This window comes from Urocampus carinirostris, chromosome 12 (assembly GCF_059441175.1).
Source record: "Urocampus carinirostris isolate Australia breed hairy pipefish chromosome 12, RoL_Ucar_1.0, whole genome shotgun sequence".
Lineage (NCBI taxonomy): Eukaryota > Metazoa > Chordata > Actinopteri > Syngnathiformes > Syngnathidae > Urocampus > Urocampus carinirostris.
The window spans coordinates 10035598-10053657 of record NC_142360.1 but is presented as its reverse complement, the minus strand read 5'-3'; the positions used below and the strand labels follow the sequence as shown (position 1 = coordinate 10053657).

Sequence of the window (18060 nt, the reverse complement as noted above, 5' to 3'; positions counted from 1 at the left end):
ATAAAGATGAATAAAGTTAAGTTTAACTTACTTTTTGAAGATGAGCTTCAAGAGTTAGGCGACTTCTTCCTCCGTGGTTAAAAGTGGCCGGGAAAAAAGCTATCCAACCATTTTCTCAACCGCATCAAGCTTTCTTATTCCACACTCGTTTCAACTATATTGAATGGATGCACGAGATTTCATCTCATCTCATTAGCTGCACCGCTTATCCTCAGTAGGGTCGCGGGGGTGCTGGAGCCCATCCCAGCAATCATCGGGCAATGGGCAGGGGACATCCTGAACTGGTTGCCAGCCAATCGCAGGGCACACAGGGACAGACAACTCGCTCGCTCATTCACACCTAGGGACAATTTGGACCGGCCAATCCACCTGAAATGCATGTCTTTGGAATGTGGGAGGAAACCGGAGTGCCCGGAGGAAACCCACGCAAGCACGAGGAGAACATACAAACTCCGCACAGGAAGTCCGGTAGCTGGATTTGAACCCACACAGGAGGTTCCCAAGATCTTAGAACTGTGCCGCACACGCGCTAACCACTGCGCCGCCGTGCTGCACGAGATATTGAACAATAAAAACGTCAAAGTTCTTAGCGCACTAGAGACAAAGTGCAGTGTGTTTACATACGAACTAGGAAGTAGAAGCCGTATTTCTTCTTCGGGGTGGATGCTGGGTGACCTCTCACAGCACCACGACATGCCAGTAGTGGCAGAAAGAAGCAATACAGTAATGGCCTGTACACAATACAAAATCAAATTTAAAGCAATGTCCGGATATTTTTCGACATCCCGGAAAAAATGTTCGTATCTACCATTTTACCGGAGTCGAATGGTTGTATGTTAGGGAGCGTCTTAGTCAAAACCTTGCGCACAAAAAAATGAGAAGAAAAATTATACGCTTTAGTCACTGAGTGTCCATTGTTTGTTCTCTTCCTTGTGCTTTGTACCACTCGTTTTAGGTTGCATTACACACAATACAGCGACATCTAGTGGTCAAATATTACACAGTTTCCCTTAAGAACTTTTTTTTTTAAAGTGGGCTTACATCAAAGTGTAATGTAGTGAATGAATTTATATCTGCCTAATTTTTAGGACAGGGTTTGTTTATTTTATTCTTGCGTCTAAATTGATTGCTAACCTGCTAAGGCTAAGACGAGCCTTTACTAAAGTTATAGTATATGCCTAAATAAAATAACTACTTTTGTAAACAGTATTGTCCGGTTTGTTAGCTTATATATATATATATATATATATATATATATATATATATATATATATATATATATATATATATATATATATATATATATATATATATATATATATATATATCTTATCTCTCATCTCATCAGCTTCACCGCTGATCCTCAGTAGGGTCGCGGGGGTGCTGGAGCCCATCCCAGCAATCATCGGGCAGTGGGCAGGGGACACCCTGTACTGGTTGCAGGCCAATCGCAGGGCATATATATATATATAAAATATATATAATATATGTATCCTTTATATAACAACAGTGGAATGTTTTCTTCAGAGCTTTTCTTGTGGAAAACGCGATTTGGCCTAAGTTCTCCCAGAAACTAGCTCTGGCAGTCCTAAAGTGAATTAGTCTGAGACCCCTGCTCTAAATATTCAAGTAAATTAGCACAGTCATGGTACAGTAATACCTCGTTTGTCGCAGGGGTTGTGTTCCAAAACGATTCCGTAATAGTCGAAACCCGCTAAGTAGAAAACATAATTAATTGATTTATTTATTAAATACCCTTATACATTGAAACCAAAGGCCATACCCACTTGACCTTCTCAAGTATTTGTTTAACAAGTAAAAACTTTCCATTAATGTTGTGTTCCCTCTGCATCCTCCAGGCGGGACGACTACGGTGGCCGCAACTGAAGAAACGACCAAGGAAGTCCCAAATTTTCCGCCTGCCTCAGAGGATAGCAGCGCCGGCCACAGCATGGGCAGCACGCAAAGTACGCCCTGCTCAACTAGCAGCACGGCGTAACCGAAAGAATTCAACCCGGGCCAGGTAGGACCCCAGGTCCGACCCCTGCCTGGGCCCAAAAGACTCAAAGATAAGTTGCATCGAAACCCAGGAAGGTCCGACCCCATGGTGAACAGTGTGGCGCTAGTGCCTTATCCAAGTTTATGCTACATGTCCAAAAATATGATTTTTAAAATAGGATTTGACACCAAGGATAGAATCTAACAGGAAGTGGAGCAATTCAAGGTGCAATCAGACTTTGACAATCTCCCATCTAGGATTTCACCAAATGGGATATTTGGCAGAAGCTAATTTGTAATACAGGCTTCTAATAAGAGTTTCTCTCTCTTGCAACTGCATCAAATTTGTTGAAAATGTATGTTACATAGAGTAACAGATTTGTACTACCCTACAAATTTCTGCATTGATTATTCCCCAATCGGAACGCAGTACATGAGAAAAAGGAGGGCAGCTCCTTTGTAAAGCTAGCCCACATTTAACGCGCATGGAAAGATTTCCACCAGTTTCTTGCAAAATGATCCAGTACAGCAGGATGCAATCGGAAAGGAAGAACCACTACTGGTCTTAAAATGTTTTTTTTTAACTGGTATGTAAAGAAAGTTAGCGCTTTTGAATGTAAATTTATGTTTGAATATGCCAAACAATGTGAATGAAAAATGTGAAAACATACTGATGAGAAAACAACAGTTGAATATACCCTTTTTGTATTCCTCATTTGTTACATTATAATCAAGTGCCTTTGATACAGTGCTTTAAAACGAAAATAATCTTGCTACGTTTTATTGTCTGTTTTAATCGTATAATCTGATGTTGTTTGGAGTTTTTCCCCCCAAGAATGACATAAAACGTACACATAGTTCACTAATTAGCAACGTTAGCCCGTTAGCTCACACCAAACAGCTTCAGCTAGGCGTGGTAAATTCTTATTCTTTGTTGCACTTTCTTAAAAAAAAGCCAAAATGGTTGCTAAAGCTCACCTAGATTATTAGCATTGTTGCTAGTTTAATTAGCTCTAGCCTGTCAGACAATCTGTTTCCTTAATGCGGAATCAAACCAAGGTAACTAGACTTTTTTAACAGTGGTTCCAATCCTCGTTCTGGGGGGAAAAGACTAAAACGGCAGTTTATGAAACACGTTCTGTACTGTAAATGTGTGTAAATGTTGTAAATAGTCGTTTATTGTTTTAGCGTGAAACTCTTCTGTTGGCGATGTAGCATTTCACTTCTGTTACATCCCATTTTTGTGAACAGAGTTTTTGTAAATGGCATAAAAAAAAATTGAACAATCGTCTAAATGCACCAGTCCACTTTTTCTTCTTAATTCAGCCAGAGGTTGCCTTGTCTAATCGACCATAAGCTCAAATAGACGAAAGATAAGTAACAAAAAGTAACAATTTTAAGCGTGTGTTTTTTTTTAAGTAAGGTTTGGTTCATTTAATTTGTACCAGTAGAATTACAGACGCTGCCCTACTTACGAACGAGATAGGTCTCGGACGGTCATTCAGAAGTTGAATTTGTCTGTAAGTTGCTTCAATGCTATATTTTGTATGTTTAAGGTTTGTATACATAACCTATATAGTTTTGTACTAAAAAATAAACATTTCATAAAACAATATGCTCGATAAAGATACAAATACATTTCAGTTTAACTTACTTTTGGAAGAGGTCCTCCTCCGTGGTAAAAATTGGCCGAAAAAAAGCGATCCAACCATTTTCTCACCCGCATCAAGCTTTCCTATTCCACTTTCATTTCAAAAGAAACGGCTCGCCTTTTCTTTACACTTTACACCAACTGTATTGAATGGATGCACGAGATATTTAACAATAGAAATGTCAAAATTCTTAGCACACTAGAGACAAAGTGCAGCGTGTTTACAAACGAACTAGGAAGTAGAAGCCGGATTTCTCCTTCGGGGTGGATGCTGGGTAACCTCTCACAGCACCACACGCCAGTAGCGGCGGAAAGAAGCACTACAGTAATGTCCTGTACTCGGAAAAAGGTGCACACAATACAAAATCTAACTTACAGCAATGTCCGAAAATCTTTCAACATATTTGTTAACATAAAATGTTTTTCGTATGTACCGTTTTTCGTAACTCGAATGGTCGTAAGTAGGGGAGCGTCTGTAGCAAATTTGTTACAGGGTATTATTTGTACAAAAATGTTTGGTCAGATTATTGCTTCGGGAAGGAAAAAAGTTATCAGTTATCCGAATGTTTTCCGATTCTTTAAACAATTTTTGTATGTAAACGTGTATAAAGAGGAGTTCAGATACATAAATATTTGTGTATAAAATGATATCTTGGAATATACCTAGCCAGAGGAATTATATGATGCTATGTCAAAAGTACTGTGAATTTCTGATGGTTGCATTTTATGAGGGATTGATTTTTGTTTTGTTATTACGTCTTTATTCAATGTAACCGGATGAAAATTGTATAAAACATTTGAATCTTTTTGGAATTTCTATATTTTCATGTAAGAAACTGTTACAAGCCTGAAAATAAATCTCCGGAAACAAATCTATCTGATTGAAATGTGTGGAGAATTCACCTCTTCAGACTTACCTATTCTTGACCATATGCCTCACGCACTGCCCCTTTTAACTAATGTGTTTGATTTGCTTTTTATTACTTGCTTGTTTTCCTCTTCGTTTATTGTTGTGTCCTACTCATATCTACAGCGAGCTTGGATGTCCTGAAAGGCACTTCGAAATACAATGTATTATTGCTATTATTATAATCATTATAAGCGCGACAGAAGGGGTGGGGCACAAAAACAGCTTTTGTACACTTAAGCTTACATAGTCAGAACCTTAATAATGTTCTAGAGTCAAGTCAAGCCAAGTCATTTTTATTTGTATAGCCCTTAATCACAAATAGTCTCAAAGGGCTTCACAAGTTATTACATATAAGAAGTTTAGGTTATCCGTATGCTATAGAGAAGAAGTGAGTTTTAAGCTTAGATTTAAACATTTCCACTGAGGTTGCAGATCGGATCTCAGGGGGAAGAACATTCGGATCTCAGGGGGAAGAGCATTCCACTACGATTTGCGGTTCCAACTATTACCATTCAATCGGTCTCTGATTTCATAGTTTGACACGTAACCTTCGCAGAGTGTAATTGTAATTTGCAAACAGCAAAATGATAGGGGATGATGTGTGTTTATTGATAAATGCATAAACAAATATTGCACAGCATGGACGTAGTTATATATCCAAAGAGGAAAGAGAAAAAAGGGATCATATTGTTAACGATTTTCTGCCATTATTACCTCTCATTTGTAGCAATTACGCCTAAACCAGTGATGTACTGTCGGGTAAGAGGTAATGCCTTCGTCATGAAATATAAAATTTTAAATATATCAAATACTTACATTGATTAAGTGTGAAAAGTTTTTTCTCATTTAACTTTGCGATTTCCGATAGTGATTTTAAAAATGGGTTGTGATGTGGCTGCAGTTGGTGGAATGGAGTGTGAGGTATTGCACAGAGTGAATCAAGGAAGCAAGGTTTTGGGTGCTCTGAGGAGAGTGATGAGCAACAAGAGTATAATTATGGATGTTAAGAGGGGACTGTATGAGAGTGTGATTGTGCCTTCTGTGTTGTATGGTGCAGACCTAGAGCCTGAACGCAGATTTGAGTGATAAGACTGGATAGATTAAGAAATGAAAATTGTGAGAGACAGAACTGGAGTAGTAGTGGAACTGAGCAAGCGTGTGGATAAGAGCGTACTCGGTTGGTTTGGACACATGGAGAGGATGGATCAGGAGCGAATGTTGAAAAGGATCTGCAGAGCAGAAGTGAATGGAAGGAGACCAAGAGGAAGGCCGCGGTTGATGTGGATGGATGGTGTTATGAGTGCACTGCAGGAAAGAGGTCTAAATATAGTGGAATGTAGAGCTCTTGTTGGTGATAGGAATGAGCGGTGAGGTGTTATGAAAGGATAGCAGGATGTTTGGACACGTTCTAAGGGATGGGGAGGGCACTTGTATGATGCAGCAGGGGTAAACCAGTGAAAGCTGTCGGGCCCTGCTGTTGAACAGAAGAGTGTGTTGTGTCACCCTGACCCGAGTGACATGGCAGGTTTCTTGTGTCCTGTTTCTTCTGGAAGGACGAAAGCATGACCAACTTGGATGTCGAGGTGCTTAACTTGTTTGGGCTGGCCATGGTCCAAAAGATTTGTGTGTGTGTTTTTGGTACTTTTTCCCTTTTCTCTGTTTTTGCATGTGTTTGTCTTGCTGTCAGTCACCCCTCTCGAGGTTAGCTAGCTAGCTAGCTAGCTAGCTAGCTAGCTAGCTAGCTAGCTAGATAGATAGATAGATAGATAGATAGATAGATAGATAGATAGATAGATAGATAGATAGATAGATTTTTAAAATGATTGAATTTTCTCAGTATACTAGGGATATTATTCATATAAATTGTACGTTCTGTATTACTATGCTGAATGATGCACTCACTTTGTTCGCCTCATGGCACAGGACAATCGCATGACCATTACCAAGGATTCTGATTTGGCGCAAACCTTAGCTTCAAACAATAGAATTACTGATAGTATTAGTAAGTTAAAAATAAGTCATGCCATCTAGTATTTATTTCTCTTTGCATGGACTTATTTGCATAATGGAAGATTGCCTATACAGTATATTGACGCTTTGATTCAAAATGAGCAGCACGTAGAGTTCATAAATTGGGACAGTCATCCATCTGTCCATTTTCTAAACCGCTTATCCTAACTAGGGTGGAGCCCGTTCCCAGCCATCTTTGAGCAGTGGGCAGGGGACACTCTGAACTGGTTGCCAGCCAGTCGCAGGGCACACAGAGACAACGTACTCGCTCATTCACCCCTAGGGACAATTTGAACCGGTCAGTTAACCTGAACTGCGTGTTTTTTGGAATATGGGAGGAAACCGCAGTGCGCGAAGGGTATCCACGCAAGCATGCGGAGAACATGCAAACTCCACCCGGGAGGTTGCAGTAGCTGGACTTGAACCCTGGACCTGTGGATGCACGCTAAGCACCCACACATATTTGTTTAGTCAATGAAATGATCAATAAGAAATAGGTTCGTTTATATGCAAATATGGCTGTGCCTCACCAGACCAGAACTTACCTTCACGTCACTAGCCCAACCAATAGATCTGATTGACAAATCAGGACTTTTGGATTTGTATTTACTCTATGAGGACATTTGTGAATGAAATGTATGCATCCAATAAATTAAATAGAGGTAAACGCAACTGGAAATTTGGATGCAGTAAGTAAAATGTACAACAAACGAAAATGATGTGATTGCCAAAGTATGCTCTGGTGTTATTTTAGGGTGGGGCATTCGCAAAGATGAAGATTTAGAGGGTAGGAGTTGGGTTGGCATTAGGTAACGTATGCTTAAGAACATTGATCTGTTAAAATGACGTCTTCGCAGCTTGGCCTGTTCCAAGCTCTTAATAAGCTGGAGACCGCATGGAGCTGATGGAGTTTTTCGTTTGTTTTTTTTTATCCTGAATCCTGCTGACACATTTGAGAGTATTTGTTTAATCAGTCTCTCTACCTCTCTCTCCCTTTCCCTCTCTGTCTCGCTCTCTTGCTCTCTCCCTCTCTCTCGTTCTCTCACTTTCTTTTGCTCTCTCTCTTGCCCTCTCACTTTTTCTGGCTCTTTCCCTTGATTTTCTCTCTCTCTCTCTCTCTCTCTATCAGTTGCTTTTTTCCTCTCTCTCTCTCTTTCTCTCTTTCTCTTGCCCGCTCTCACTCTCTCTCCCTCCCTCGCTCATTCTCTATCTCTTACTTACTCGCTCGCTCACTCTCTCCCTGTCTCTCCCTCTCTTGCTCTATTTCTCTTTTTATATCTCACTCCCTCTCGCTCCCTGTCTCTCTCTCTTCCCCTTTCTCTAGCTCGCTCTTTCTCTCTCTCTCCCACTCACTTGCTCTCTCTCTCTCTCACTCGTGCTGGCCTGTACCTTATTTTGTTACTCACTTCTGGGTTACAATGTCCACGCCACAGTTCTTTCTTTGGTTCTGTGATAGTTTGATGTAATTCTCGTCATATCCCAATCATTCTCGTCCAAGTTCTTTGTTATTTCAGCATAACAAACCCTTGCATGACCTTCCAGATCACTATGGCCTTTGCTGTTTTGGTCTAATGGATAACCAAATTGTGCCCTCCTTTTGGGAGTGATTGTTGCCTCTGGCATTCTGGATGTGTTGCCTCACTGCCTATTTTTTCTCGAATAAAGGACCACAGTTGATACTTCTAATCTTTGTTTCTGCATTGTGCTTCTGCACTACTCCGAGTGTGTTCCCAACACATCCATATTCGTGACTATAGACGGCGATAGACGTTACTGACAGTCAATAGGTTCATGCCAATTTCGTCCTTGGTCAATGGTAGTGTGTAGGATAATAATTCGAAATCAATACACTTTATAAAAGAAAGACAACTTCAATGTCTTGTTACTGGCTCAAATGGAACTTTATCAATAAAGAGTTGATAATGTATATTTATAGTTCCGCTCATGATGCAGTATTGATACACTGATTAGTTTTATGTTTAATAATGTTTTTTTGTATATAGGTTTTGTTACTTAGCCAATCCATCTTAAAAATCACACTTTTCCTTTTGGACTTAAGTTTGTTTTGGTGAACAGGTGACCAGTAGCTTAGTTACCGTTATTTAAAGGAACTATTATATAATCAAATTCCAATTATGACACAGGGTTTGCAAAAAAATGTGTCAACAAACCTACAAAATGCCTGGCTGTTCGCATTTAACTTTTCCACAGGAGTACGTATTAAAAAAAAAAAACATAGCCAGGCAGCAAGCACGAGTCACGGGAGCGGGCCAAGACTTCATTAGGTTATGTTTTTCCACGCCAGCAGTCGAGTGCAGCAAACCAAAAACGAGAGGCCAAGCTCACTCCTCCTAAACGCATCCAGATGTGGCCTTGCAGTTCCAGCAAAAAAACATTCTCCGATTGGTCGCCTGCGGGCAGCAGCTGATCGGGCAGCTTCGTCATCCACAAAAACACATGTGGGATTTATAACCTGCCCTGAGGAACCTCTGAGAGGTGAGTGTTTCTCAACTGGAATGGCAGCGCAAAAAACACCAAAGTCACAGCGTGTTGCTTGAAAGCGAAGCTGCAGAAGACATCAACACAAACGGAACGGCAAGTAGTGCTACATTATAGAGAGAAAAACAAAACACCAGGACAAGAATAGAGGTGAAAGCAATAAAACGTCAATAGAAAGAGGAAAAAAACCTGTTATATCATATATAACCAATGTCAGGCACGTTACTTTAAAAGAGTTACTAGTTCTAGTTACTCACTACTTCTTCCAAAAAGTAACTGAGTTAGTAGCTGACTTGCTTCTATAGTAATAGTAACTAGTTACCAGGGAAAGTTACTATTCCCTTTATTTTTAAAATAAGTTGTATGTCGAAGAATTTGAAATTTTCCGAACACTATTTTAGTCAATTGAATAAAGAACATCAGACAGGTAGTGTTATAGAACCTTATTATATTTATTGCGCCTTACCAGCAACAAAAATAAAAAGTAAGCAATATAATAAAATAACAATAAACAGTAAAATATATAAAGTGAATTTGATCAATTAAATCTAACTCGTATGGCCCGTTGTAGTGATGGGAATTCTGACTCTTTTTAGAGAACCAGCTTTTTTGGTTAAATAATGCCGTTACGAAAACGGCTTTATTTATAACTGTGCTATTCCCAACACTGTATATAACTACTGCTAATGCTACATGAAGGGGCCTATCGTGGAAGAAGAGCCGGAGCTAGCGAAGCGGCTAGCGACGTTATAAGTCTTCGGTACCATCCGTAATCATGGTAAATGCGAACTCACGACCAAATAAGATCATCGAGTGCTGGTGGAAAACATCGAAGCGCACAGGGAGCGCAGTTGCTGTGTTTTGCGGAAACGTGGCTCACGTTTCGCATTCCGGACGCTAACGTGTAGCCATCCGGAGCTACCCGGAGCTATCCGGCTTCAACGCCGCTATACAGAGACAAGAAAGCCGGGGGGAATCGGAGAGGAGGCGGACTTGCTAACACGAGGTGGTGTATCCCTGGATTTTCACAAAGAAAAGATTTCCATCTGCCGCAGGGATGTCGAACTTTTGGACTGGCGTGACGTCATCCACTCCGCTACAAGCACCCCTAGGGCATCATGCTAATCTGTTAATAAACAACGGGGTAGACTACTGGAAGTGTGAATTTCCCTACGGAGATGAATAAAGTATCTATCTATCTATCTCTCTACATTATGTAGACAAAAACAAAACCACAGGGCAAGAATAGAAGTTTAAACTAAAGAAAACTTCAACATACTTACAAAACAGAATAAAAAACAGTAATATATGAGTAAAGCTATGCTACATTATAAAGATAAAAAATTAGCAGTATAACGCACTGTATTGGAGTGACAGTTGAGTCTCAAAGATTTATGTATAACGTGTTACAGTACTCTGTAGAGGAACTCCACTGCCACAAAACCATTTCTCCTAACCTTTTTCCAACCAGTGACTCTGCCAACGTCTCAAAAGACTGACAATCATTCACAGGAAGTGATCAGACTTTCCAGCTGTATAGTAAAGGTTTGAAACACAAAGTGTTCGTATGTAATCAAAAGATTGATGATTTGCATATAGGTCATGTTTCATAATAGAAGATTCATTTCATTGTTTGTCCGCATTAAATTTTGCCGATTATCAAGAATTATTGTTATTGTGAGATTATAATCACACAATTGGAGAACTTTCTTTTGAAAAGCATCAAAAGAACCTTACTTATCACAGGACCCCCTCCAGGGACTGTGTCATCATCACTTTAAAAAGAGAAGCGCAAACAGCTTTCTTCCTTTCTTCTACCTGCGCTCGTACATCCAAGTACGGGAGTCTTAAACTTGCTGGGCCAATTGTGGCCCCCAAGATGATAATTTGAGGCCCCCTGCCTTAATATGAAAGTTAAAGGGACAGTGTGTATTATTTTCCCACTAGATGTCACTGTATTCTGTCATGCCACTTAAAACGAGCACAGCGGAAGACAAAATAAAGAGACCCAAAGTGGCCAAACCGTACTTTATTGCTTCTGAAAAGAGAAATACAAAAATAAGAAAGAAAAGAAAAAATGAATGATAAAAAGTAAAACTCAAGAAAAAATGAAAAGTAAAATTAAAAGAAAAATGGATAAAATTGCATATATTTTTTTCGTTTTTGTCGTTTTTAGCTTTATTTCCTTTTCTTTCTTTCTTTTCTTTTTCTCGATTTTCCTTTTTTGCTTTCTTTTCTTCTACCTTTTTTTTATTCCGGTGTAGGGCAGAGTCTGTAAATGTAACGCTGGGACTCCCCACTAAGTACTAGACATCTTTTGGATGTTAGATTTGGGCTTAATTTGGTCTGATCCATTATAGACTACAAGATTTAGTAGTTAATTATAAATCGAGAATCAGGTCAGGTTTGTTCAACCCATCAATGTTGACAACATTTAGTAAAAAGTAATGGTTTTTGTATTTACATGGCCCAAGGTTGTCCTTTTAACATCTTTAAGACGTCTTTTGGACCAAATTGTGGTGTCCTTTAATGTATTTTCGAGATCTATTCAGAAACCCTCACCCAAGAGATGATTTTTACCTAAATATATGCTGTAGATAAAGTGCACGGTAGGTGCACTCCATTTTTCTTTTAATATTTTGAACATGTTTGATCTTTTTATTGGATTTGCTATGCGTTTTCCCGGAAAAGTACCCTGAAGTTTTTTTAGGCACGTCCCCCCTTTTCATTATAAAAACAACTTTGCGGTTTTTACAAGATGCTTGTCGTAAACGTATACGCGTATATAAACATTTGTAAGCGGTCGAGTCTGTTCTGGACGTTATCTATGCGAAGATACGCTCCTGGAAAACTCTGCTTTGCTCATCACGCCGACAAGGACGCCACTCGCTCACATCTGGCAGCGCAATGGCCGACAAAACTTGAGAAAACGGTCTCACTGGTTTCCCGTCGTCAAGGACAACAAGAACGGTTTTTCCACATGCCGATTTTGTGCCTGCAAAAGAGAAACATCAGGCTCCAATTTTTTTGTTTTTGAAAAATCCAAGATGTCCAACTCCTCACCTCGTCCTCACCCCTCGTCCCAAGAGGGGCATGGCTGAGCCTCTCAAGACCGTTGCCACGACAACCGCGGCCCACTTAAACTCTCGTCTTTCCGTCTCAGAAACAGCCACACTTCTACCCCTTCTTGGATATCTGAACTCCCAACATTCGCAAATGTTTTAGAGCAGGGTTGTTCAAACTTTTCAGAAAGCGGGCCGGATTTGGTTAGTTGAAAATTTCTGGGGGGCGACTATTCAGCCAGGCTTTCTTTAAACAGTCTTCACCGACCGTGAAAGCTTGCAGTGCTTAGCGATCAGCGTCCTGATAGCTCGCCTTTGTAGCATTTTCATTTGACACGCTGGGTCTTGTGAAAAAGCGTTGCTGTGCCGTTAAAACAGCTTCCAGTTGCTTCACCTTTTCAGAGCGTTCCTTTCCAGCAAGCTTTTTCAAATAAGCGTGTTTCGTCTGGCAGTTTCTCTTTATATTGTTTGAAAACAGCCACAGTCTTTTGGCAAATTTGGGGGACAAGGTTGTTTCGGATTTCTGTGGAAAAAAAAATCTCCAATTTCCATTGTTCTGGAAGTGGTAGCCCGCAGAGTCAACTTTCCTTTTTTAATTTATAGTCACTAAGTCCGAAATGGGGTGAGCTAAACTTCTCACAGACAGCCAAGGAAAAGGTGGCCAAAAGACTACTGCAATTATCTGGTGAAATGGTGATTTTTTTTATTTTTTTTGTTCGAATGTATTTTATACTGCGGCCAACATTACTGGCGGGTCACATATCATTATTTTAAGACTCAAGCCACAGGCCAGTAAAAACTTCATCACAGGCCGTAACTGGGACTTTGGAAATGCCTGATTTAGGGTATAATCAAGGTGAATTTTGTCCCTCAAAGGCCCCTAGGCAAATACAAAATGAGATGAGTGAAACAATTTTGCTTTTATTCTTCATTGATAACAGCAAAATATGATACACTATTACCTTGGTTCACCGTTTACGGATCCCTTGACATGCTGTTTTTAGGGGTAGGGGTTTGCTCCTCCACATAATACGTTTTTTTATGGTTACCAGTAAGCAGGGGAAACCTCCAAATCTGACTCAGATCCAGCACCTTTGTCATCTGGTCACTGTTGTTGTTATATATATATATATATATATATATATATATATATTTATTTATTTATTTTTTCTTAGGTATTTCATGTGCTTGCGTGCGTTTCCTCCGGGCACTCCAGTTTCCTCCCACATTCCAAAGACATGCATTTCAGGTGGATTGGCCGGTCCAAATTGTCCCTATGTGTGAATGAGCGAGCGTGTTGTCTGTCCCTGTGTGCCCTGCGATTGGCTGGCAATCAGTTCAGGGTGTCCCCTGCCCACTGCCCGATGATTGCTGGGATGGGCTCCAGCACCCCCGCGACCCTACTGAGGATAAGCAGTGCAGCTAATGAGATGAGATGAGCTATATATGGTTAGCACGTGTGCGGCACAGTTCTGAGGTCGTGGGAACCTCCTGCGTGGGTTCAAATCCAGCTACCGGCCTTACTATGCGGAGTTTGTATGTTCTCACCGTGCTTGCGTGGGTTTCCTCCGGGCACTCCGTTTTCCTCCCACATTCCAAAGACATGCATTTCAGGTGAATTGGCCGGTCCAAATTGTCCCTAGGTGTGACTGAGCGAGTGAGTTGTCTGTCCCCGTCAATGTTCCCTCTAATATTACACGGGTCTGAGCGTTCACACAAAGTCGTTGAGCAACGCTTGAAACAACAGTGAGCAACCATAATCACAAGTGTGGCAAGATAATTAATTATCAAACATGTCCAAAACTTGACATCAAGTTTCATTTTGCTGAGTTTCCGGCAATGCAAAATTATTTTTCTCTTTTGAATGAATTGACGTACTATTGCAAAGGTTGCACGGCCTACAAACGTCGTTTGTTCTTACAATTCTTTCACAAGATATCCATTTCTTTTTATTTCCTGATCTATTTTGTCGCATAATATTAACATTTTGGGGGGCTTATTTAGTCGGTTGTAAGATTCAGAACTGTACTTAATCACATTTTTTGTGGAAGTACAATGTTGGCAACAAGATTCACTTGATATAATTGGAAATTATTTGAATGCAACACAAACTTTTTCTTCTTTTTTCTGTGTTTTTTTTCAACTTTTTTAAATTCCTTTAAAAAAAAATCTTATTGTGTTTATTTTTTCCGAGCTGTTACTTTTTTGCTTTTGTTCTCTATTTACTTTTTTCCTACATTTCTTTCTTTTCTTTTTTTCTGGCTTTATTCCTAAATGTTTCCTTCTTTTTTTCTCTTTCTTTCGTTTCCTTTTTCTCAGCTTTTCACTACTTTTTCATTTTGGTATTTTTTTCTTTTTTGTTCTATTCCCCCCTTCTTTTAAGTCATTTTGTGCATAATTTTGCATAATATTTGGTCATGTTGGGATTAAAGAGGCAAAAACAATTTGAAGAGCTGTTTAGGACCCGAAAGAGCCGGTTCCTTTTAGTGAGCTGAGCCGAAGAAGCCGGTTCTCGCAAACTGTACTAACCTTACTCAACTTCGTTCTACTTCGACTCGACTTCAAAATACCACATTTAGGATACAACGTCAGGTGTATTTTTACTTTCATGCACTGTAACTTTGACTTAAGTTGCTTCTTAATTAGTAATTTTGAGCCCTCATTTTTGTGCGCTGGCTAGATTTTCTTGTGCGCGGAGAATGTGCGAGCTGTGCGCAATTGCTTGGAGGGAACACTGGTCCCCGTGTGCCCTGCGATATAGGTATATATATATATATATTTTACCATATGAAAAAATGATAATGTCATGAACCAGAACAGGATCAGGACCCAAACGCATGACGTTTTCACACAAGCCTTTTATTTTACAGGAAATGGGGAATCATGCACGTGAGGCAGCCATAGGAAGCCAGAGGCCGACGAGATCGATACCGAGTGCCCGAGTTGATATCGGACAGATGGGGTCAATACCGGACAGGACGGGACAGACAGGATAGATAATAAAAAAGGATAACGAATATAAACAGGACAAACTAGATGGGAATGAAAACTGGAGAGAATAATGAACAGAAACGAAACTGGAAACCGATATAAAACAGGAAAAAATAAACGGGAACAATACCGGACAGGAAAATCCAACAGGAAAACAGGACCGAGTCAGAACCCACGTCTTACGAAGCAGAGGTGTGTGACGGACTGACAAAGTAAGAGAGAGCGCACCGAGCTTAAAAAGACGGAAAGCCAATCTGTTAATGAGCCGCAGCTGGCGCCACACGGGTGGGGCCAATTTGGCGCCATGGCAGCCGTGACAGATAATGGATTTTACATGTTCATACGCATCCCAAAATAACCAAAATGACTAAAATGTGTACCAAAACAACCATAAATACACAAAATAAGACTAAAATGTGTACCTAAACAAAGTAATTATTTAAACGTTTATATAATAAAGAATACACATAATAAAGGATATTCTAACTGCATACATGCCATCATATTTGACATTAAAAATGACATTCCATTTCCAGAATATTAAAAAACAGAAAAACAAAAAACATTTGCTTGTTTAAAACTTGAAGTGGCAATCTTTCACCAGAAGAGAAATCTATTGCAATCACCCGCATAAAAACAAAAGCAACAGTAATTTAAAATACGAGTCGTGAGTCAAAATTTTTCATTGCTTCAACTTGAAAAAGCGATGAATTCAAACATATAATCCTTTTAAGGGGGGAAAAGCAGTCGTCTTCAAAGCGGTAATGTTGGTGAGTATGAAATCGTGTTAGAAAAACGATTAGCCTCTCTAAAAATAAGCGTCGGACAAAAGACGGCAGAAGGCACTGTGACCCCTCGAACAGCCGCGACCACGATACTTTCCAGACCATCTGACAGAAGACAGACGTGTTTGACTCCATTTTGTTTGGGTCCGCCTGCTAATGTATGATCCAGCTGCGTTCCCCCCAGCCGCAAAGACCCCACAACCCCCGCCACCACCTCACTATGCTTCCCTCCAGCGCACTTATTGGATGGAAGCCCCGTCGAAGAGTCTCATTAAGTGACCGCATGTGGCTTCTGTTGCGCGATGATTCTTATGTACATGACTAGCGCCCTCATGCTAACATTCTAACGCTAAAATATTCCCACACCAGAAATTTTGGGTGGCGTCATTATCTTGAGTTCACTGCATTTCAACGGTCATGAACCTATTTGAAGCTGAGAGCTACTTTTTTGTTACTAATTAGCGCAAAAGGCTATTAGTTTGAGATACATTACTAAAATAACAAGGTCTTATTACTCTTGTTAATATGTTACGATTATGTTGTTACCAGATGCTGGTTACTGTGGGGATTGTCTTCAGAGGAGCATTCACAGCCACTAGTAGATCTTCTGAAGGTACTTTGATACTCAGTTTCAGTAATTGTTGGGTGCTCCAGGTTTCTAGTAGGGTCGGGAACTTCATTCTCAGGTCAGCGGCTCTTGTGTTGAGGCTGTTGGTAGTTGGTGACCAATCTCTGGGGATGATGAAAACATCTCCTTGATAACCAGTCCTACTGGCATCCCCTTCCTGTTGTTGAATTTCATTAACCTTTAGTTGTGAGGGTCAATTTCCATCACGGAACACTGAGCAAGCAGTTGTTTCTTTGTTAGTCTTGATTGTATATAGTATCCAATAGTTCCAAAACCCCTTCATGTAGCCCCTCTTTCTGGGGATTGTGATAATAGTAAGATTCCAACAACTCTGTATTTTCTGTTCTTGTTTACCTGTGTTTTGTTCCAGTAGCCCTTTTGTCATCAGTATGCCCTGGTTCCCTAGCAACTGACACTGGTGGGTGATGTGTGAGCTGGTGTCATTACTGTGTTCCCTTGTACGTCGGGTAGGCAGGTATTTCATGAGGCGTTTATCCTATGAACTTTTACTGACTGATGTTTGATCTCCAGTCTCCCCCAGGCAAGCAAGTAGACTTAACCACTGTACCAGCTGATAAATGAGACAGCCCCTACTCAGATTGTACTATCGTCAAAAAGAGGATGTGGCCTTCATCAATAAATTCTACCGGTCGTTGGAAAATGCAGGACTGGCAGGCGGCACAGAAGCCCCTATCATAGTAGCACAGAGGAGGCTATGAGCACAAGAGCCAAGACCCAAGATGCAGACTGTGCAAAACACCCCTGAAACAGTCTAACACATCTTCCCAGAGTGTTATATGCTAAATGGATCAGCGTACATGGAGAGGTACAACCAAGTAGCAGGGATAGTATACAGGAACATCTGCAACCAGTATTGCATATAAGTACCCAAATCCCAGTGAGCCATACCAAAGAATGTCACTGAGTTCAACAGGGCCAGGATTCTGTGGGATTTCAGGTTCCAGACTGACAAGCAGCTCCTGACTAACAAACTGGACATAGTAGAGATGGACAAAGAGCAGAAGAGGGTTGTGATAATAGATGTGTCGATTCCAGTTGGTGCCTGCATCAGGAAGAAAGAACACGAGAAACTAGAGAAGTACCAAGGGTTGAAAGAGCAGCTGGAACAGACATGGAAGGTCAAGGCCAGCGTGGTTCCCACTGTTTTGGGTGCACTCGGGGCAGTAACCCCCAAACTCGAAGCGCGGCTCCAACAGATCCCAGGAACAACATCTGAAATCTCAGTCCAGAAGAGCGCAGTCCTAGGATAGCTAAAATACTGCACAGAACCCTGAAACTCCCAGACCCAGCTCATTGTTTTAACTCAAAAAGCCCCAAGGTAAGTTTTTTTCACCCGATCCCAATGTTTTCAAATGTAATGGGCTATGTCAAAAAACATATTAGAATGTTTAGAAAATTATAATAAATTAACACGACTATTAGAGGCTTTCCTTCTTTTTTAGGTAAGGGTGTTCTTGACCGGCCTGCATAGCGTTACAAATATGTGCACTTTGAAAAAGGAGACA

At 40.4% G+C, this 18060-nt stretch overlaps 1 protein-coding gene across 1 annotated transcript in view; it reads left to right on the top strand.

Moving 5' to 3' along the window:
* tgfbr3 (transforming growth factor, beta receptor III) overlaps nucleotides 1-4525 on the top strand; it is a 73224-nt gene extending 68699 nt beyond the window's left edge. Inside the window, exon 17 of the mRNA XM_088350055.1 lies at nucleotides 1860-4525. Within this exon, the coding sequence (XP_088206181.1) occupies nucleotides 1860-1999 (140 nt within the window). The 3' untranslated portion in view covers nucleotides 2000-4525. The remainder of the gene's footprint in view (nucleotides 1-1859) is intronic.
* Nucleotides 4526-18060: the final 13535 nt, after the last annotated feature.